At 30.4% G+C, this 23352-nt stretch overlaps 2 protein-coding genes and 1 pseudogene across 2 annotated transcripts; 2 read left to right on the top strand and 1 right to left on the bottom strand.

Moving 5' to 3' along the window:
• Nucleotides 1-18: 18 nt before the first annotated feature.
• LOC113558080 (bleomycin hydrolase-like) lies at nucleotides 19-3354 on the bottom strand. The gene is made up of 6 exons (XM_026963597.1): nucleotides 3063-3354; nucleotides 2205-2371; nucleotides 1978-2130; nucleotides 1709-1801; nucleotides 1043-1175; nucleotides 19-47 (listed from the first exon to the last, which is right to left on the bottom strand). Exons 1-6 carry the CDS (start codon nucleotides 3352-3354, stop codon nucleotides 19-21), a joined length of 867 nt encoding a protein of 288 aa, XP_026819398.1.
• Nucleotides 3355-16238: 12884 nt separating this feature from the next.
• LOC113558081 lies at nucleotides 16239-18979 on the top strand. The gene is made up of 3 exons (XM_026963598.1): nucleotides 16239-16724; nucleotides 17666-18326; nucleotides 18573-18979. The coding sequence occupies exons 1-3, from the start codon at nucleotides 16239-16241 to the stop codon at nucleotides 18977-18979; spliced, it is 1554 nt and encodes a 517-aa protein (XP_026819399.1).
• Nucleotides 18980-19405: 426 nt separating this feature from the next.
• On the top strand, nucleotides 19406-23127 carry LOC113558082 (annotated as a pseudogene).
• The last annotated feature ends 225 nt before the right edge of the window (nucleotides 23128-23352 follow it).

Here is a 23352-nt window from a genome sequence, read left to right as displayed (position 1 = left end):
TCGTTGTTGGTCACCATATCATGTAAAACAATGGCAAATTCTCGGAGCTATAATATAAAACTCTTACTTAAGTAGTTTATTAACAAATATATTATTTTTATACATTTCATAAATTTTTAATTTATGGTAAATCCAGAGCCGTCCCTTAAATTTTCGTAACCTATTTGATAATATGATATGATATTTTATTTCAACGTAATTTAATTTTAATACAATAATAATAAGAGCTGATAAACATGATATAACATAAACCAACTGAGCTAAGCTCATATCTGGTACACAGAATTCCTAAATTAATATTAGAATAATATATATATTTTTGTAAACAGTTGAAAGTTGATTAATTTTCTAGGTATACCAGTATACCACAGTATATAAGAATACAACTTTCGTAAGACGTAAATGCGGGGTTTCATTATATATAATATATATAACATAATATGCTAGACCCAGCTTACTCTACCGTAATAACCTACTTAAAGAAATCACAAAAAATAATTAGAAAAAACCAAGAAAGTAGCTCTATAGTATATAATAAGTTTTGAGAGAAACTCGCGCGTCATTAAGAGTAGATATATTAAATTTGAATTCATTGCATACGAATTCTATTATCATAATGAATTTATAAATCATGACCGACACACCGACCTATGTACTTTTCCACATATTTTATGTAAATTTAGATTCGTGGTAAAAATCTTTTAAAATTAGTAAAAATACATAAAAAACATTGTATTGCGTATAAAAATGTAAATTTATGTTATAGTGAATTGTGGAATGATTCAAATTTCTACAGAAAATAATTTTCAAGTCACTACAAAATAACAAAAATCGTTATAAATTTCCACTGCATTTGGACTTTTAAGCAATATTTAATATAACACATATTATTATATTGCTGATAAGCTGCTATAAGCACTTTTTACGTTTGATAAAATAATATTTTTAATGAGATACATTTTAACAGTTACATGTTTTTAACTGTTATTATTTTAATGATTTCATACTCAATTAAATATTATATAGTTTAAACTTACTTTACTGTTCAAAATGCAATTAAGTTCTTCACTGTCTTCGCTATTATAACTTTCTGGAAAACTAAGTTTTGGCATAAGACCATACTTTTTGATAATATTGACTGCCATATTCCAATAGCCACCGTCTTCAACGGGGTTCTATAAAAAAATCATAATTTTATTATAATATAATAGCATAACAAGTCTGTATATTCATGGTTTTCATAAAAATATGCAGTTATAGCTTGATTGTAGAATTATAATTGGTTTTTGAAAAATAATATTGTTTTATCTATAAGAGATAATGCCGTGAATACATTTTGTATGAAAAATAAACTTCTAAAAAAACAATAGATATTTTAATTGAATAAGACGTATATACAACTTTGTAGATTTGCCCGTCTATAAAATTATAAAAATTTTTTATAAAACTCTTTGAAAATTGTTACTTTTGAATTTTATAATTTATTTTAATGTAAAAATAAAGCACAAATCTACTTTTTGGTTATTTTGTTTTTTATTTTTAACGATAACTGTCCATATGTTTTTTAAAAATTAAATATTGATTGAACACCAATTTAATTTGACACTAAAGGTGAATTAAATGCAAAAATAAAAATCTTTATTTTTACGGTGAAAAATTTACAAAAGCGTTATTTTATTACAATAGATTTTTTAAATTTTTTACTTACTTTTAGTAGATGCATCACTTTTCTGGAGTCTAAATATTCGCCATTTCTAGCTGTTGATACTATTCCGTTCAAAAAAAAGTTGCATCGCTCAATCTAAATAAATGTTTATATTTTAAAAATATGAATTTAAAAATCCTGTTTTGAATTTAAACTATTCTTTTTTTATCCGAAAGCATTTAGAACTACTAACTCAACTCATACAAAATAATATGATATAATAATTTACATTTTCTAAATTTATTCGAATAATTTTTATTAAAATTAAGTACCTTATCCCAGAAAAACATGTGAGCTTGGCTGAATTCAAATTTTGGAATTTTATAATGTTTCATAAACGGAACTCGTATTACGTTCAAGCAGGCGAAAATCCAACATCGGCCAGAATATTTTTGATCACCTATCGGATTTCCGCAACCTTTAATCTAATTTAAATAAATATAAGTAATTTTGTAATTTATTACTGCATTACTCCATTAAAAGGTTTTTAGTTAATTACTCTCGTAGAAAAATAATTGTCAGAAACTATTTGGTCTTGAATCCTATTTCTTGACAATGTTATTTGAAATGGGTCATACACAGTACAAATATTTTGAGCCAAAATATTCGATGGATTTGAAAAAAAGGCATCATTGAACTTTGACAACAATTCGTTCGTAACAACATCTTTATGATACGTAAAATATATTTTTGAATTAATAAATATGTTAAAAAAAGTATAGTGTTTACTATTTTTATTTGTATTTATTATTACAACCTTGAATTTTGATTATAAGGATAATTAACAATTAAAGTTTTTTTTCTAGAGAACACAAACTATATAATAGATAAGTAAAAATAAATTTTATTCAAATACACAAAATGTATTTTGAACATTAATCTATTACTTTTGTTTTATGATTATCTAACTAACAATTTTCAATGTTTATAATATGTTATATTAAATATTCATATCGAACCAAAAATAGGAAGAAAAATATATCTTAAACAATATGTTATAAACATTAAAATATATCGTTTGGCATTATTTCATTGTGAAAAATTATAATTATTATTTTTGTAAGGTTATATGCAAAGAAGTAAGTATACATAGTAGTATTTTACATTCAAATCAATATGGTAAGAATTTGATAAATGTATAAATAGTAAATACTATAATGATAATGTATTATAATAACGATCTCACTGATATAATATTATAAATTTTATAATGTATAATATTATATTATTGATTTATTATTATTTTATAGCAGGTACGCCTTTTGTTTAAATTTAAATAAATTCAAGTGCTATTTGTAAATATATCATTAGCATACACAATGGATATTGCGTATGAAAAATAGTACGATAAACTCACTATAATATATTATTAATTCACTATTGTTAACTGTAACTTCTGTTTCCATACTGTCGTGTTCATCTGTAGTCGAACCAACACTTACGGACAATTTCTTCGTGTACAACAAATATTCCATGACATTCAGTAGTATGTATTTATGATTCTGTTTGCGAAAGAAATTATTGCCGAACTTCGAGCACAATATTCGTTTCAACTGCGTCAGAGTTATTTTTCGCTGCTTTTTGATTTTAGTCAATATAATATTCGTAATTCTACAAAATATCGTACCGCGCACTCGTTTGTACACCATGATAAAACGTTCAAGCGCAATATTGGAATGCTATAATAACATAGGTACCTACCGTAATATTGTTATTGATGAACGATAAATTTATTAGTTTTCATGGATACCTCACAACGGTCACATGTGTTATTATTATAACATTGCTATATAGTATATAAGTATACAAATGATGACGAATAAATAATACAATTAATATACATTGTGTGGGGCCTAATTTTTTTAACACGCAGATTAAATCGATAATTTTTTATACTTGTCTGGGTATAATTTATACTTACTACTTTATTCAATAAAATACAAACGCACGTACACGTTTATGTATATGGTACACACACGCGCGCGCGCGCGCGCACTGCACATGTAAACAATCCATATGGTATGACAAGGGGGTGTGACCGATGTATCGCATTTAGTTTTGTGAACCCACCAACGTTGCTCGATCGTTAATAATTAGTACAAGGGTATGTATTTATTATATTTAAATAATTATATAGATGACGACGACGAGGGGATTAATATTTCAAAAACACCTAATAATACAGATATACCGAGATACCGGGACAAAAATCGCTACTGGCAAGCATTTAATTGTTTACGATAATCTACATTACGGTTTTACGATACAAGATTATACGAGCTGACCGGATTGAATAACTAAAAATAGACGTATAATTTATAATTTATTATATTCAAGAGGTTAGCTTACATTTTTCATACCTTATTATACGATATTCCATGATGTTCTATACTACTTCATATTCCAAAGCTGAATGTTATTTTTCTGTGAATTAGTGTAGCTTATTTGAAATTCAATGTTTAAGTATCGAAATTATAAGAAAAATTCAAAAATATTTTGCTTAGGAAAGTGAAATTACAAATAGGTTTTAATTTTGTAAAAAAAAAACATTTTCAAAAACATTAAAGAAATATCTAAAATCATTACATAGGCACAAACGTTTTATGTTCTAAACCATCAAAATTAAACCATTTAAATGCATTTTGTATTTGATATTGACTTTTTTATCACAATATTCGAGGACAGAAGTGGTGCAAAGATTTGAATATTAACTAACACATCTTTTCAAAAAAATACATCTACACTAATCAATTTATTAAGTGTCACTATCATTGGTCGATTTTGTTGTTCAAGTTGTAATTGTAGTCTACACTTCTACTGTATAGTATACTCGTACATTGTAACACAATATATGCCTATCAGTTATTATTTATATTATATTTAAGTACATACATTAAAATTTAAAACATACAAATAAAGGTGGAAAAAAAATCTTTAATACTTCTTACGATAACAGATGATGGTACCTATTTACTGTTAAAATATGTGCAATATGTACAATATGCATATTGTATGGTATAGGTATTGCATTTTCAACAAATAATATTAATAAAAAATATATATTATTTAAAAAGCATATTTATTTAAGTACTACTATAAGTAATACTTATTATATACAAAGTAACCGTAATCCCATAAATAAGACACATAGGTACCTAAATCATTTTACAATTAAAATAAAAACTATTTCCACTTAGAGACAATGACAGAAATTAATTTATTAACATACAAACGTATATATATGTATAATTTTACTCGGGAACCGAACAGAACCACAGTCCACAGCCAACGCATATTAGAGCAACAGAACACGTCTAATAAAAAAAGGTTAGGTTAGGTTATATTATTATGGTTGGAATATAGTAATGAAACGATATTATGGTTTAAACCAGGATAATAATATCGTGTGGTTTTGTAGCTTAATGTGGCATACGACACTGAATGTCATATACCGTATATTATATACCCAACATCAATAATTCCAGCACTTGTCACATAAATGAATGTCATTGTAATTTATATTATTGACATTTAACTAGTGCGCATTAAAACATTACGAGAACAACAACAGGCTAAATGGGGATAATAGTAAATGATAATAATGATATATAGTAATAGTATACCTATTATGATATGCAAATGTTACCACAAATAATAATAATGAGTCTTGTAATGTTTGCACACCTATTTTATTTCACGTTTTATTATCATATACATAATGATTCACCAAGAATGTTCATCTCAATTTTATCCTTTAGTAATGAATTTATTCGAATTATGATTTTTGGAATTTTTAAACATGCTTTAAGATCATATTTTAAAATCCGTGAGATATTTTGTATTATTAATTGTATCCACTAATGTGAATATCGCTACAAAAATATACCCTTTTTCAGCTGTTAAAATACGAGTTTCAACGTTGATATTGCTAAACGTAGTTGCGTGTAGTCGTGAAGTAGGTAAACAAATAGTAAGTCAAAGGGGCAATTACAAAAAAAGCTATGCGGGATAAATCTTTCATGGTTACTATTTGAAAGATATTTTTCTTGTTTCTACTATAGTTAGATTATAAAAATGTGTAATACTTTACTCTCAGCAAGGTAAATTTTTGATATTTTTTTATGGCTTGTAACTTTTTACAATAATTACGAGTACCTATTAAGTTTATATTCACATGATATTTATGCATTTCTTACGTAGATCCCTTTTTCATTCCTGGTTCTTAGATCCAACCAAGGTTTATTTATTGAAATATTATCAAAATATTACCTACGGCTACAACCGCAGAGAGATTGAGGAGTACTAAAAAATATCATGACATTTCATTAAAATAATTTTAAATTTTATAATTTTTAAAACATTTATCCATGATTTGTTAATATTGATAGTTGAACTAATGTGATATCTAAATATTCGTAAAACACTCATTCTAAGATTGATTGAATGGAAGCACAAGAGTATATATTTAGTATTAACGGCTTTGAAACCGATATAAACACAAATAAAAAAAATAAAAATAAAACATAACAAGACAAGGGCGTCTTGCATGCGGGACAATATTCTTATTGGACTTTACCAAGGCCACTGTGGCGAAGAGCAGTAAGGTCAATTGATTAATTCAAGGTTAACATTGGGTACGTTCGATACGATGAGCTCAAATGTTGTGTTAAATCGTGATGAAGAATTTTGTTTATTATATCGCGAGTGGTTTTTTTTTTTTTTTAGCTTTTCCAATAACGACGGCCGACGGCCCGACCAAACCGTGTGACCTCATTACGCCGTACTTTTCATTTTTTCCTAGTAGATAAAACCGAAATAAATGAAACTACATCACACAAAGGTTCAGCTGAAGTGGCAAACGCCCAGAGTTTGAGTAGCATTTTAAATGATAGGGGACATGTTACACGCACGACAGGGGTTCGAACAATCGGTAAACATAAAGTAAACCCTTTATGTACGATTGTCTTTGGAGCGCTTGTTATGTATTTTTTGGCCATCCGCAATAAATTAACACGTAACAAGCAACAAATGGAAAACAAATAGCCTCAGGAGAATCGCTGTGGCGCAATAGTTCACTAAACACACATTGGTTATCGGTTGTTGGTTGTTATTATTGTTCGTATCAAGAACGATTCCCACTCCAAAAGAATGCTTTTTTCGACCATGCATACATACAATATACCTATAGGTTACAATTTTATAACTGTTTTATTCGAGAGTATAATATAATGTATTATACTTTTATTTCTCACGGAGAATCGAGTAGAAAGATAAAAATACATGGCTCACTATGTGGCTGGATGCGGTGCCCAAGTGTTTGGTATAAAAATATAAAATAGTCGGGTCGTATCTACCTATTCAAGTATTTTAGTAGTATTAGTACTCATGTACCGTAGTCGCCTATACGTGTGACTTACCGTGTACGACGGATTTGTATACATAGATAAGTCCTCCCGGCGGTTCTGCTTAACGATATTATGATTGTGAGCTGTAAGTACCAAAGAATTAAATAAGTACGTCTTACTTATAACACATCGTATAAACAGTTTTCGTTAGAATTACAACGCAGACAAATATACACGGTTAATGATTAAAATAGTGTCTATTTAATTGAAAATATGCTTTAGTAATTCATACATATCCGATGTGATCTGATTTGCATACTTTTTATCTAGAGATTTATATAGATAATTAGTTTTAAAAATTAAAAATTATAATAGTTATATAGAATTTTGACTGTCAGAAAAATATAAGATTTTTTATCTCAGCCATAAATAAACATTTAAAAATACTCTAGGCTATACAAGAATGATTTTTAATTAAACTTATATTTAATATTTATTAATATATACAACAGTAAGTTGCTTTGTATAGTCGCTCTGTTATAGTTAGTTGGTAGTATTATGGTAGTTGGTTCTCAAACTTGTTTTTCTCGTATCATGTTTATTATGGATCAATCATATACCTATTACCGATGATTGAAAATAGAGTGATAAATATGTTATTAAGTATTTAAATTAGTGACATTTTTGGCTATTCATTCAAGTATCTGGTATCTAGTAAATTGCGATTGATTTCCAGTAAAATTTGCATACCTTTAGCTTATAAAAATGTTGGTTGTTTTTTTATAAAATTATTATCTTTTCAAAACGGGACAAATAAATAATAATATGATCTTACTTTACTACAGGAATATTATTGGATATTATTGGATGGATACCCATACCATTAGCTTATAAACGCTAATATTAATATAATATTAATATTATCACACCACATTATATTACCACTATAATACGGCGACGTATTATTTTCAATATTCCATATTTCCACGTTATAGTCATCGGTTCATCACATCAGCGGCATCTGTTGACGTAGATTATGCTTTGCGGACACACGGTTCTATCGGTATAGATACTATTACACAGTACAACAGATTGCAGATCTATCGCGACGACACGGGGAAATTAATTTTCATCGCGTCTACATAAATTCGTTACCTACGACCGTTCTACACTATAATACAACGATACACGGTTTTTAGACCATTAAAACTTAATTCATAATTGCGTACCCCGAGGCCGGCTATGTGACGTTCAGTGTTTCTACTAGGCGGTTAAATTAAACGTAGGGTACTTATAAAACAAACAGTTGTGTTCATCGATGATTTTGTTAATTTTTTGTACATGGATTGGAATACATTAGTTCGTGTTCAGAGAGTAATTCGTATTTACGTAAATATCAGAGCTTAAATTATAAAAAATATAAATCGTCTTTACGTTTTCGATTATTTAAACGTTAAAAAATGTTAAGTAATTAATGATATAGTAATATCTCTCATACCTATTAGATTTGTGATACGTTTTTCATTTTTTGCGCATTTCATAGTTTTTGTCGTTGGTTTAGTGTGTGCGAAGACGCGGTAGTGTAATGTCATTATTTCATCATAATGACGGCCCCTTTAGATGTGCAGTTCAAACAGCGCATATTGTTATTGAATTTCTTGTCGCAGAAACCTAACACTTTCAAACGTCATTTGATTTTTGCGAAATTAAAAATAAAAACATAATTTATTACAAACACCAATAAAATCAAACATAAACATTAGAATTAATTGATAAACTAAAATATATTGTATAGTAACTAACAATTAGGTACCTACGCGGGCCCGCGGCTACACTTTTTTGTATAAAAACCAACAATACAATATTTCGAAAAATACTGCACACTAAAGTTTATCAACTTTGAATTAATCATACTACAACGTTTAAAAATGAATGCAATTGAAATTTTCATTGGAATGATAATATATAATATGTCGTAGGTCTAGCGTATACAAAAAGCACAAACGATACTTTTAATGACGTAATTTGTAATTATTTTTCTACTTTACGTACCTGTTACATAAGTACATACATTTATACGTTTATTGTTTATAATTTTTTAAATTATGTTTATTAGAATATTTTTAATAAATGGTGAAATTAGAATTTTGATCGAAACTTGTGATCGATACTCGACGGGTAGATCTGTGTAGTAAAGATGAGTAGACATTAAGACCGCAGTGCACCAAACAGTACTACGTGCATTTGACAATTCTCATACGGGTAAAAATGCATAATATACCCATTATAATATAATATTTTAGTTAAAACTTCTAATCTCGACTATAAGTGGGTAGGCTGTATATTATATATGTACACACTTCTATATTATAAATATTATGGACAGTTCACAGCCGGCGTGGTTATTTATTACCATCTTTACAATAGTTCACATTAGCCATTGACGTGTTCATTAGAGAACAATTAAACACGGAGACGGGAACGTCTGAATGGAGAAAAAATAAACACATATAAAACGCACAACGCCGTCTTCTGCTCTATAATCTTGGACTATATGATACCGAATTAAAATACAATGGACGTATAAGCACACACACACACACACACACACACATCATACTATGTAATATATTAAAACCTTCACACCAATTAATTAATGACGTTAATAGTCTCTTATGATCTTCGTTGGCCGCTCTATCGGGCCCGCGATCGTGTGCCTACAACTATACGCCTTCTCACCTGGCGCCTCCGCGTTTACATAATATCATTATAATACCCGTGTACAACAACGCGCTGTTCGCAATCGCACGTTTCGTACAATATAGTATGATCACAAGCGACATAATGAACCATAGTCACAGGACGATGTAAATTAACATCGTAAATTTATAAATAATTCGTCCACGAAACACCGTTTGGTTTTAATAAGCGAACGTTCCCAGTGATTATTTCAATGTGTAATAGGTAATATTATTGTTTTGTATTTTGTATTTTTATGTTATATTATTTATTTTTTCTTTAATTTTTTACTCAATGTGTACCGTTCGGGAATGGACTTCACACAATACTTTTGGGGATATATTATTTTCTACAAAAATAATTCATTACGTTGTACATACCTAATGAATAGTACCTACTGCATTTTATAATTTATAATTAAACGTTAAATCTGCTCGGAATTTATCATTGATAAATGTGTATCTAAGTTTCATTTTAAAATGCTAAAATCTGTTCATATTCTTTGAATCTTTGTACATCGTTTTTAATAATATTGTCTACCCGAATGCTTGCGGTTGTAGCGGCTCGTGAGTAAGTATTCTGTGGTGACTCTATTTATTTATAGTTTCCATAACATTAACTTTGTACAACAGCGAACAAAAAAAAAAAACCCCTTTTATTGGAATCTTTTTTATCTGGACACTCGTCAATAACACTCTCTACAAAAGTCATATTAAATAGTATAGATGTATAATAATAATTTAAAAAAAAAAAATGTTAAATGTTATAATTATGACGGCTTAGATGTCTAAATGCGGCGCGGCATAATATACTGACAATGTAACATTGTGATGAACTCAATGTTGAAAGTGTCTATAATACGCGGCTTATTCTCCCCCGCTCTCTCCGCACAACCAGCGATAACATTACAATATTATGTTAACAATTAATATGTTACGATCTGTAACATTGCCTGAACTGTCGAGCGGTGATTTCATTGAATCGGCGACCGTCGTGTCGTCCAAACGATTAAAATAATTTTCATCGAAATAACAACTATTTATAGGTTTCAGATTTTGTGACTTTCAAATTTTAATAATTATAAATTAATAAGCAAAGTAACGATGTATTGTTCGATTCAGATTGAAACCTAAAGAAAAAAAACCTTTTTGTTTTTAATTAATTATTGCTGCTTCATGTGTTGTTTTATAATATTACTATGTATATGCTCATGTCAATCATCTTTTTTACTTATTCTGTAAACAAAATATACGGATTGTAAATTTTTTGAATAAAAAAATAAATTATTATTTACGAGTAGCTGGGGTTTTCTCAAGGGTAGACGCCGTTTCAAAGTCCTCCCTGACCGGGTCGGTCCTGCTAAACACCTACATACAAAGTATCTAACAAAAATGTTTTTATTTTACACAATGTATTTACAAACATATTACATACATATTATAAACATTAAATGCTAAACAACTGAATGAATTAATCCCGGTTAAATTTGACAAGTACCGTGGTCGAATAGAAACGTCATTCTGATATTGGATAGTGCATAATACAGTGGGTAGGTATGTCAAAGATTTATTAACTATTTGCAGAGAATATTAATTGATATTCATAAATAATAAATATTTATTTACCTGTTTGGTATTTTTCCGCTTGGAAGACGAATATTTGTCAGTACTCACTACTCGTAATAATATGTACCTATAATATTGAATACATACCACCTATTATCTCACATCACGTATTCCATTATCGAGGCTTAAACGAGGATTTAAACGTGCAGTGCAAACAGCATTGTTATGTATACTACGCAACTATGACACGTATTTTTTACTATAAAATAAAATGTACCGTGAAGATGGGTACATCAAATATACCTATAAAAGTTATAACTCGCAGTTATGATATATATAGGAACATACATGTTTATACTGCTGGTGGCTGTATAACGATAATGATATTGCAACGTCCGAATAGCGTTTCCCACGTTTCTTATCGGCCAATTGCGAGTGCATCGAATTCGTATATTATTTATGTTTTATATACACACAGAGGGAGTCGGATTGGATCAAATTGAAAAATAATAGCGTTGTCGTATACGTTTGGTATTTATAATGTATAACGACGTAACAATAATAATAACAAACCATGATAAACGTATAATAAATAAACCACTCGAAACATAGCCCACGGCGACGGAACACACAGGATTTTCGACACTCCAGAGGACAAAATGAAAATATGGTCGTGTACATGGCGCCCCCCGCTGACGTACACTACTATACAAGTTCTGTGAGTGTATCGTGTGCTCGCGCGCGGTGCGCGTCTAATGTGTATGTAATACTGTGCACATATTATTATTACTGTCGAGGACGCTTTAGACGATCGCGTTTTCTCGCGAGATTGGAACGCGGCGGCGCGTTCGGTTCGCACACGTAAGAGTGAGAGCGTGTAAATATAAAATGGGCCTGCAGGAGGGTCGGCATGATTTGAGCGTATTAAATTGTTTCAGACCGATTTGTCGTGCGCGACATAATGTATATATTTACGCTGCAGCACTGCGTAACGATAAAAAATTAAAATATATAGTAAAAAGTCAAAATGGCAGTTTAAAGATTCGTTATTTGAGTACCTATAGTGGCGTGGTGAACAATGTCTGTCTATAATGCAATTGCTTAGCCCTTGAAATTGGTGTTAAGCTTAAAAATTAAAATTTGCGTGGATGAATGTATAGCTAATTAACATAATATTTTTTTATATTAAATTGTTGATTATAAAAATTCTAAATTACCATAATATATTTTAGAATATATAGTATGTCGTATATGTTGGGGTATAGTGGGTGGATTATTGTTTAAATACTTTGCTTAGGGTTTGAAATATACTCTCCACGCCACTATTTAAGTAACACAGTTTGATGCGTTTTGTGGTTAACAATATATAGGCTTAATTTTTTTTTTTAATTAGAATTTTTTTTATTCTATATTTCTACTTTGACAACGCCAGGCGTTACAACATTAAAATACACTTTACCAGCCCTTTCACGATTTCCATATTTTTTTTTAACGACTTATTACTTTCAGGTTCACAGCATAGTAATGTAATTATCTTAAACATTTATTCTAATACAGAAATAATCCTTTGATGTTTAATTTCAATATATTTTCTGATAGGAAAATGAATCTAGATGGTATTTTTTAAGAGGTCAACATTTAAAACTCATAGTAGTTTTCAAACACGTTGGAAAAACAAAAAAGAATTAAGGAAAACAACCAAGACAGGGATTATCTACAAGGAAATGCAACTTATTTTTGATAAAATTTATTTAGTTTATTTGATATTTCTAAAAAAATATGAAACGGCTTATAGAAACATTTGAAACTTTAAATTTTCGGTGTTACAATTGATGTGTTTGTAAAATATTCTATAGATTACATTCTTTATGAGACCTTCCAGACTTCCAGTTGAGAGAAATCTGACATTTTATTGATATATATACTATATATTTAAAAATACATATACAAAGGGGGTTAAATAGTAGCCGTTTGAGTCATTAGCCCATAAGGTCATGTAAAAACTGAATACCTGTTACGAAAAATGGCGCGCCGTTTTAATCTCGTGAGAAAAAGCGATTGTTTAAAGCGGTCTATCATCGACGTCTCGACGTTCCATGTCTACAAGCTTCTTCCGTCCGACGACTACGACACTCCATCGGTGCAACGTTGTTCGTAGCATGTGAATATCCGATATATTCGTATAATATAGTAATAAACATGTCTTAAGTTATTCTATTTATTTTAATGTTCATTAAATTTCGTCAATTCACTATAAAAAAAGGTGGGCAAGTGGGTATTGCTCTGCTGTATAGTAGATATGGAAAGTTAGTCACTATAATGGATGTGTTAAATTTGCAATGACAGGTATCATTGTAGACGAAAAACGATTCTGAACGGAGTTGATTTGTCTGTCTAGGATAATTAGTAGGATATATTGTATTATTACCTATAACTAAATTGTAATGTATCGTTATTTTACACGATTTCGTAAAAAATTAAATTTCATACGCTCATAAAATTTTTTCTAGATTCACGCTAGAATTTTTTTTAAAGTTACTTGTAGGAAAACTTATAGATAACCTTGTATTGGATTTTTTAACCTTAGATATAAATCACAAAAATTTTACGAATTTAAAATTAAAATTTCATTGCAAATTTTCGCAATTTTGATATATTTCGTAATTATTTGAACTTTCAATGCTTTTAAACAAAATTTGTGACTAAAGAATTTTTGTTTTTTTTTTACTACGATAAGTACAACTTATCATAGTAGTTGTATATTAGTCAAAAACTGAATATGCTTAAAAAACCCATTTTTTCGTTACATTTTCAGGGTTTTTCCCGACGTTTTTGAAAAATACTGGAAATTATGAAGTACCAATTAAATTAATTTTCCTTTTCAAAGAGGGGCTGAAGTCAAAAATCAAAGGATTATTTGTACTTCAATACGTGATGACGCACACAAAAATAATAATAAAAAAACAACATACATCATCATTGTATACATTCCTCATTTCGTTCAGAATCTAAATAAACAATTTTTTTTTTCTAATGAACAAGAATTATTGTATTTTACTAATTACTATATGTTAAATCAAATATTTTTAATACTTTTAAAAAATATATTGTTATTAAAAGAAATGTCATACCTTTTGCATAAGTACTATTTATTTATCTTGCAAATTAAAGACGAATACGGACTAATAGTTTTTCTTTATCAATATACGATTTAATATAAAAATGTAAAAAATAATTAAGATTTTCACAAATTAAATGATTTCAACATCTGTATTTGTGTACGGAATAATTTTGTAATATACATTTTTTTTATTGTTACTTACGACTGCAGTATCTAACGTTGAAGGTGGATAAGTTCCTAGAAAAGGACTATGAAAAAAAAATCATAACAATAATAACGAGATGTAACTTACATTATGTAAGCAATCGTAATATTACATTCGTACAAACTTGAATAACTGACATTTGACATTGAAATAATTTTCTATGCTTGCACGATTATTTTGCTGTAAGTAGGTACCTAAATACTTATTATCAGTTTGTAATATAATCAACATAACTGTGAGTAAATGTCTGAATTTTTAAAACTGATGACATTTTAAATGCATATGCCTAATAGGTGAACGTACATTAGACATTGGCAAAAATGTATAGATATGAAGCTCTCCCGTATATTGATGTATCCATGGATTATGTAAATAGTAATTGGGTTAATTGTTGAATCGGGCACTTGGGCTACTTATTTACATTGGATAATGCTAGAGCTATAGTATATTGTTAGAGTATACATAAATTATTTTAATTTTTAATTTTTGTGTTTTTGTGAATACCTATATTTTCAATAATGCTGTTCAATTTTCATTTAAACTATTAAAATAAATTAATATTAAAAATTAAAAAGATATGATAGGTATACCACATAATACCCATATTATTGAAGTATTATTTTTAAATGTGGCAAAACTAGTTCGCAATCGTGTCGCCAAGCCCAGGTCAGCCAAAAGTGTTTGCCATGGTATGTATAATTAAGAGTTAAGAAATTCAAAATATTTTTTTGAAAAATAATCAAATCGTATTTAATTATCTAATTGAATGATTAACATTATTATTGCAATTGCACCATAATACTATAAGATCAATAATATTCTAAAAAGGTGTACCTGCGATAGTTATAAATAGTAATAATTAATAAATTTAAAAATGGTTGCTTTATTTTGCTTACTATCTATCTAATAATAATATAGTTTATTTTGTAACAAGCTATATCACATAATATATTCTTTTAATTTTACCATGGCGATTCATAAATGCGGTAACTACTTGCCACACTAGATAATATATTAGAGCAACACTTTGGCAGGAATTACGGTCTGGATGTCGTATTGTCATTTATGCGATGGTGAGGCATAGGCAGAGATTGCAAGGGGTTTCGGGGATAAATATATCATTTACCAATAATATCAGTTCGTTATTATTTATTTGTGGAACGTCTTGTGTAGTAATACAGATATAGTAGTCACGGCGATGTGAATATTGATTACTTGGTCTCCCGTCGTTTGATTGTTGAACAAGCAGAAAATAACAAATAAATCGGATTTTTGTTAACATTAACACTGTGCAACTTACGCTGTTTTAATATAACTTTTGAGCATGAACTCTACCTAAATTTAATACCTAACAAGAACACGACCAGAAAGGAAACATATCTATTCTATAATAACCGCACAAAAACGGCATCATCGACGGCGGCACCGTCGGACTGCGACAACGACACCGACAAGATTACGCCTTAATCCGTAGATCGAGACCCGCCATTACTACCATCATCATTGTCCGCGTCAACTTCATAATCGTCGTCGTATAAAGTAATCATCAACGAACACCATGACCTGCTGCGCTCCAGATGGCGACGATACGTTTCTGATGCCGCTGAAGAAGAGAAAACATCTGCGCTGTCCGGGCGACGGTCAATCGCCGCGCGAGAGACGATGCGGCAACATGGGCCTGGACAAGTGCGACGCGCTTAGGCCCCGTCCGCGTAGCGCATGCGCTGCAGACGACTGCGATCCGGCACCAAAGCAGGTGACATTTCCCGGACCGTGTTTCGAGGACTCGGCCGAGTGGCAGTCTACCAAGTCGACGGCAGCAGGCCTGTTTCAGGCCCTGGGCCAGCATTACGACGAACCGTGGTTCCCGACCGTGATCAACGAATGGTCCACACTTTATTACCAGTGCAGCCACGCGTGCGATTACTGGCAGTGCCGGGAAGAGTGGCTGGCCGGCGACGAGGAGGTTCGGTTGACCATATGGTCCGAGGTGCTCAAGTACAGGGAACAGCACGAGAGGCAGCAAAACGGATGCGCTACTGAGGTTCGTACGACAGTTCGGTATCAGTGTTAGACCTATAGCGAGGGTGTGTGTGAGGGAGGGGGGCGTGCAAGTATGCAATACACTGAGACCTTAAGACTGAAATTGTCTTAGGAACCTTAGGTTGATATCGTGATAAACTTTGAAAAGTATTAAATTAATTAAAAGAACGAAAAATATTCCAGGAAATATTATTTAAAAAAATTACCCACACCCTTTAATTCAAGGCTGTTATGGATTCAGTTTTATCCCTATTCGTAAATCAATCTGAAGGAACACACGAGCGAAGAGTCAAGTATCCAGTTGAAAATAAATGTTTCATTTTTATTAAAAACACCGAAATATTTATAATTAATTATAATATTTACTATATTTATTATATTTTAATATTTTATATAATTAATGTATCATATTACAAAATTATAAATAGCATTTTTTTTTTTTTTTATTGGTCCTCCGTTATAAGTAGTTGTACTATGGTCACTTGATCCTACCACGAGTCATCGATCTGACACTGTTCAGTATCACCATAATCACTATTGATCGTTATTATTAATGGCTATTTTATTGTTTGATTATTATTATGGATTACTATGGAGATTGTCTGTTGGGTTTTCTCTTTACCTATATTTTTGTAGTATGGACTGAGGGGCAAATATTTTTAAAAACTGTTCAAACATTCGACTGATAACCCGTACTAAACGTTTAAATAAAAAAAATAATGTTTTAGTTGTCAATCAATAATTATTTTTTTTTAATAACATTTTTTCATGTTTTTGTTATCAACAATTCATCACAATTTTATAAGATACTAATTTAAATATTTAAAAACCGTTATTGAACAGACTGTCAAATTCTACCAAGTTCTATATTATCCTGGTGTCATCATCATCGACATATTATGACAAACATTAATCGCTATTTAATATAATATATACTAACAGGTAACAAAAACCTATGGATGCCCAAACAAGGCCAACGATCGATTCGACCTACATCACAAGAATGTAGAACCCTTATGTGAGGAAGATCTGCCATCTACAGATGAGAGGGCACGAGACGAAGCTGAGGCGACTGAAATAGCTCTCGCGGATCCGGATGACAACCCTGACTGGGTGGAAATGCGACGCAAGATGCGTGGCTCGTTCGCGGCGCTAAACGTAGCCCGATGCGAAGTCAGTGCTGAGCTACTAGACCACATCATGATCGAACTGTGCAAGTACTGGGCTAACGCACCTGAAACTGAGAACTCCTGTCAAATCGACCAGCAACTGGAGCGGAACATCATTCGAGAGATTCAAAACTTTCGATTTAAATTATTTGACGTGGCCGTTATAATTGAACCAGAAATACAGCAGCGCGGTCCGGATGCGTGTCAAGAGCCGGACCCTTGCAGGAAGCAGGAACCTTGTCAGAAACCAGAACCGTGTCGGAAGCCTGAACCTTGTGGAAATTCGGAACCATGTTCTCTACCAGAGTCGGAACCGTGTTCATCACCAGATCTGGAACCATGTGCTCGATCAGAGCCAAAACCTTGCTGCCCAAAAAAGCCAGAATCTTGTTGTCTGCGGGAACCGGAACAATGTTGCCCTCAGAAACCGGAATCGAGTCAAATGCTGGAACCTTTGCAGAAGCTGGAACCAAACTGCCCACGGAAGCCAGATTCTTGCCTGAAAGAATCTGAACAGTGTTGCCCAAAGAAACCGGAATCGTGTAAAATGCCGGAACCTTTGCAGAAGCTGGAACCAAGCTGCCCACAGAAGCCAGATTCTTGTCTGAAAGAACCGAAACAGTGTTGCCCAAAGAAACCGGAATCGTGTAAAATGCCGGAACCTTTGCAGAAGTTGGAACCATGCTGCCCACCGAAGCCAGATTCTTGTCGCCTGAAAGAACCGGGACAGTGTTGCCCTCAGAAACCAGAATCGTGTAAAATGCTGGAACCTTTGCAGAAGCCGGAACCGTGCTGTCCAAAAAAGCCGGAACCGTGCTGCCCAAAGAAGCCGGAACCGTGCTGTCCAAAGAAGCCGGAGCCATGCTGTCCAAAGAACCCGGAATTATGTTGCTCACAGGGACCAGAATCGTACTGTTCACAAAATCCTGTACCGTGCTGCCCAATGTCACCACCTAAACCTAAGTGTTGTGCCCGCAGACGATCTACGAAAACAAAGTTGGCTGAAGCCCGAGCTCGGCATAACGCTACACAAGTTCGGGATCGTGACGTTACAACTGGATGGTTAGGTGGGAACCCCCACCAATAATTCGAGACGTATGTTTATTTAAGCCTATGTGCATACTAAATATACAATATTACATATTTAATTCGATAATTAGTTTTTTTTAAGCGCCAGGTCGAGGTGTTCCCAAAATGCACACTCATTATTCACCCTTCCCCTTCACGAAGAATTATCTTCCAATGCCCTTTCAATTCTTACCATAAGTTTAGGTTATTTTACAATAATGTAAAAGAAGGCTTTTGCCATATAATTAAGTTGGGACATACTTTCAATAAAAAGAAAATTTTTGCTCGAAAGACAGTTCAACAGCTCAATATAGCTTTGACGTATATAATTTTATATAAGTGGGAGGATCGTCAGGGTTTTTCATTAGTAAAAAATTCTAAACTGTGTACAATAAATAGACTTTAGAATGTACTATTTTATAACGTTCTAAAACAAATTGTTAAGATGAGTATAGGACATTTTGGGTGAGAATAAAATCACCTCCTAAATTCAAAGATCTATTAACGTGAGTGTGGTCAATATTAAATGGCACCTGATATAAATACATATAACTCATTTTATTTGAATTTGAATTTTGAATAAATATGTTCAATAATAATAGTTTAAAATTAATGTGTTATTAGGAAAATATTTATGAATTATAATAAAGATATATAACAAGGGTGATAGTTAGCGACACGAGTCACGAGTCGCAGAATACAATGGAAAATATCTAATAGTCAAGAGCAGAACAAAAAGGAAAATAACAATAAAATAAAAAATACAACGAACGTGAAATGAAGGTTAAGATAGATATTTATTAAGAATTAAAAATCATATTAAAATAAAAAATGTATTTGTAAAAATGTTTTGATAAGATATCAGCTCTCGCCACAATAATTTGACCATATTTGTAGGCTTTAGCTATACATATGGTGTCCTATATAAGAAAATTTAATTTAATATCATATTGGTACCTACGTTGCTGGCTTTCGTTGTTTTATTACCTACTCCGTTCAAACCAATACGAAAAATTAAATTTAATACAATAAATGCCAAACACGTCAAGAGGTTGTGGGGATCTGCTAAATGGGGAAATGAAAAGCTTCGTGGAACTACAAGACATTTTCTGTTATCGTGTTTGGCAGAATTTTAGTGGAGAACGCGTCTCGGCGAACAGCCGAAAAAGATGCATTTTTGAAACTATCCATATTTAGATATTATATATTATAAAAAAAATATCTGTTTTTGTTTTATGTTTTAAAGTACTAACGTGTGAATCGGTGTCATCGTGTTGCATTTGAAATCTACAAAACACAAATCAACAATATTTAATGTAATAAATTGACAATACATTAACAAATAATAGCAGTGGGGTGCGGTCAGGGCAAGCTGGGTAAGCGGCACATGTCTGGCAAAAAATAGAAGAAATAAAAAAGTTAAACATTTATTACGTTAAATTAAAATGCAACGCGCATAGTGCATACATTAAAATTAAAATTATTTATATTAATACTCATTTGAGTATTCAATTTAATACAAAGTTTCTTCGAAAAAAATTAAACGCATCGTATCGTTATTATAGGAATGGCCGGTTGCGGTTGGAGGAGATATACAAGTTTTTTATGGCGGTCGAAAGCGCTGTGCCGTACTGCCGAACACTTACTGATATTTTTAAAAACGTAATTCCAATATTTTTCTGTTGCATATATTTATGATTATTTTTATTATATAATAACTTTTATTGTATTACACAGGTGCATTGACAAATGACAATATTATTTTTAGAAAAAATTAAAGAAAATTGAATGTCAATTGCAAAATAATAGGTTAAATCTATTTAAAGCATTATGGGAAACAGTTTTATTAAATAAAAGTAATTTTGAGCAACAACGTAGAAAACCTGAAAAAAAATGTATAAAATACTTTTTAATGAAATATTGGATGACAAATAACCAAATTTACAATCACGATTTGATTCGTTAATAAGTTCAAATTTTTATCATTAATGGACATATTCAAACTACATGATAGAATTTCCAAATTCTGCTCTAGAAGATTTTTGAAAATCAAGTTTCGAAGAAATATTTGATTTTATTACATTAAAAACGAATTGATTGTATTATATATGTACATAATGTACATAGGCGCAAATAGTGGGGGAGTTAGGGGATAAGCCCCCCAAACATTCCCATAGCCCCCCAAACATTTTCTACATTTTTTTAAGCTTTATCAGTATTATTTTAGTGAATGATGCAAAATTCGTTTTAAGATTATGTAATTCGTAAATGCACAAGTATTATTTGTAAAATTATTGTACATTGTAGACTTGTAGTCATAAACCATAATAACTAAGAATACTAAGCATTCTTATTACGGAGTCTTTGGTTGCAGGTTTGCAGCTAATATTGATATACTATTTGGCTATTATACATTTATACTTACGTCATATTTTATACGCCTATATGGGCTATGAAGTATACAGTATACTATAATAACATGTGTACCGTATACGTATACCTCTATATGTTGTATTAAAACATTTTTTTTTAGGTATTGATTACTTGCATAAATGCTTCATTCCGTAGCTAGGGCTTCAGCCCCCCTCCCAAATCTCAAACACTATTTGCGCCTGTGTATGTATATCTGAAGAATTTTAAAATGTTAATCCTTATAATTTTAGTCAACAAAATTAAGATGAAAAAATGTTTATCAGCGTTCTAACTTTTTTTAGAACTTTTAAGAACTAAGAAGTATTAACTCGGTCAACTAATTTTAACTATTCCTAGCACAACGACTTCAGTTGAACGATCTTAAAACGAATAAAATTGTATCAAAGATTTACACAAGGACAAGAAAGACTTAGTTCTTTACCATTAAATTCAATCGAAAATGAACTACACAAAGAAAAAAATAATCCAAAATTGTATTATTAAATTAAGAACGAATTTTTAAAACAAGAAAGACGAATGGATTTTATCTATAAATAAATTTTATCAATAAGACACCTGACCTTTTTTAAGTTTTAAATTTTATTTTAGCGCTTACTCAATTTAAATATCACCGCACGACACTGATTAACACTAATTCATTAAAATAAAATATCTAATACCTATTAGTTTTTAGAAAAATGTACGTTTTTTAAACTAGATATTACCTTAAAACATTAAGATTACAACTAAACAGGCTATTTTATCATATCACAAAATTGTACATAGTATAACTTTTATTATAAATTATTAAAAAATAGAAAAATATAACTGATAACCCTAAAAGCGTCATCAGTGTGGTTAATGATTAGCTAAAAAATAAAAATAATTGGTGCTTAATATTTTGTAATTAAACAAATATTTATATAGTTAAATTTCTAGTGAATTAAGTGGATTTAATTTAATTCGCTTACACTGTTCATTGCTGATATTTTTAGCTGATTGGTTTAACCTATGACCAATATAACTTGTTAATATTATAATTTTCAATGGAAATATTGTTTAATCAATTTGTAGTTGGTTATTTCCATTCATTGGTCATATGGAAATTACTACATCCACTGAAGTAATACGAGATTTTTCTGGATCATTTTGTGTTGCTGTAGATGATATGGCCTTTGAATATCCTACTAAGTACTGACAGTTGTACATAGAAACTGTAATTGGTGGTTCTAAAGCATGGGATAAAGCTGTTAATAGAATGGTAATATTAAAACATTTATTTAATTTTAATCAATAGATTTTTTATTCTTAATTTTGTTAAAATAATATAATGTTTGATATATATATATACATATAATTAAAAATTATATTTGATATGTTTATAATTTATTACTTTAGTTGTTAGTTTAAATTATTAATGACTAATGACTGTTTATTTTAGCACAAGTTGTGCTGCACAACCTACTATGTGATAACTACTACTCTCATGTTGACATGGCATTATCAAAGAATTACTGTAAAAGCAAAAACTGGAATATGGTTAAATTAGCTTTGTACTCTTTTATTTTCGGAAAATATGTGAGGTAAAATCAATATAATTAATCATTTATATTTACAAAATGTCAAAATATAACAAACAATAATAATTTAAATAATTTGTATTTCTAGTTGCAATGCATGGATTAAAACTTGGGTCCATTTATCATTTTTGTATTTGTATGTTTTGAACTTTATTAATATGGTAAGTATTTCTAAACTAGTTACTTTGTAAAGTAACTTTTTAAATTTTTACAAGAAGTCATTAAACAATAAAATTGTATTATAAAGATTTCGACAATAATATATTAGGTACATTTTTTGTATAATTTATATTTTATACAGTATGAAACAAAATATTTAAATACTTTTTATACTTTTTTAAATATTAAAACAATTATTTAAAGAATATTAATTTATCATTGTTTTACATAATACATTTAT

The sequence above is a fragment of the Rhopalosiphum maidis genome, chromosome 3 (assembly GCF_003676215.2).
Source record: "Rhopalosiphum maidis isolate BTI-1 chromosome 3, ASM367621v3, whole genome shotgun sequence".
In the NCBI taxonomy this organism is placed as follows: domain Eukaryota; kingdom Metazoa; phylum Arthropoda; class Insecta; order Hemiptera; family Aphididae; genus Rhopalosiphum; species Rhopalosiphum maidis.
This window is presented reverse-complemented; position numbering and strand designations above follow the sequence as displayed.

Coding starts and splice junctions, on each gene's coding strand:
- LOC113558080 (XM_026963597.1), bottom strand. CDS start 3,354: ATGGTGTACAAACGAGTGCGCGGTACGATATTTTGTAGAATTACGAAT. Junction 1,802..1,977: donor ACATGTTTTTCTGGGATAAG/GTACTTAATTTT, acceptor ACATTTATTTAG/ATTGAGCGATGCAACTTTTT. Junction 48..1,042: donor ACTTAATTGCATTTTGAACA/GTAAAGTAAGTT, acceptor TTTATATTATAG/CTCCGAGAATTTGCCATTGT.
- LOC113558081 (XM_026963598.1), top strand. CDS start 16,239: ATGACCTGCTGCGCTCCAGATGGCGACGATACGTTTCTGATGCCGCTG. Junction 16,725..17,665: donor AAAACGGATGCGCTACTGAG/GTTCGTACGACA, acceptor ATATACTAACAG/GTAACAAAAACCTATGGATG. Junction 18,327..18,572: donor TTGCCCTCAGAAACCGGAAT/CGAGTCAAATGC, acceptor AGAAGTTGGAAC/CATGCTGCCCACCGAAGCCA.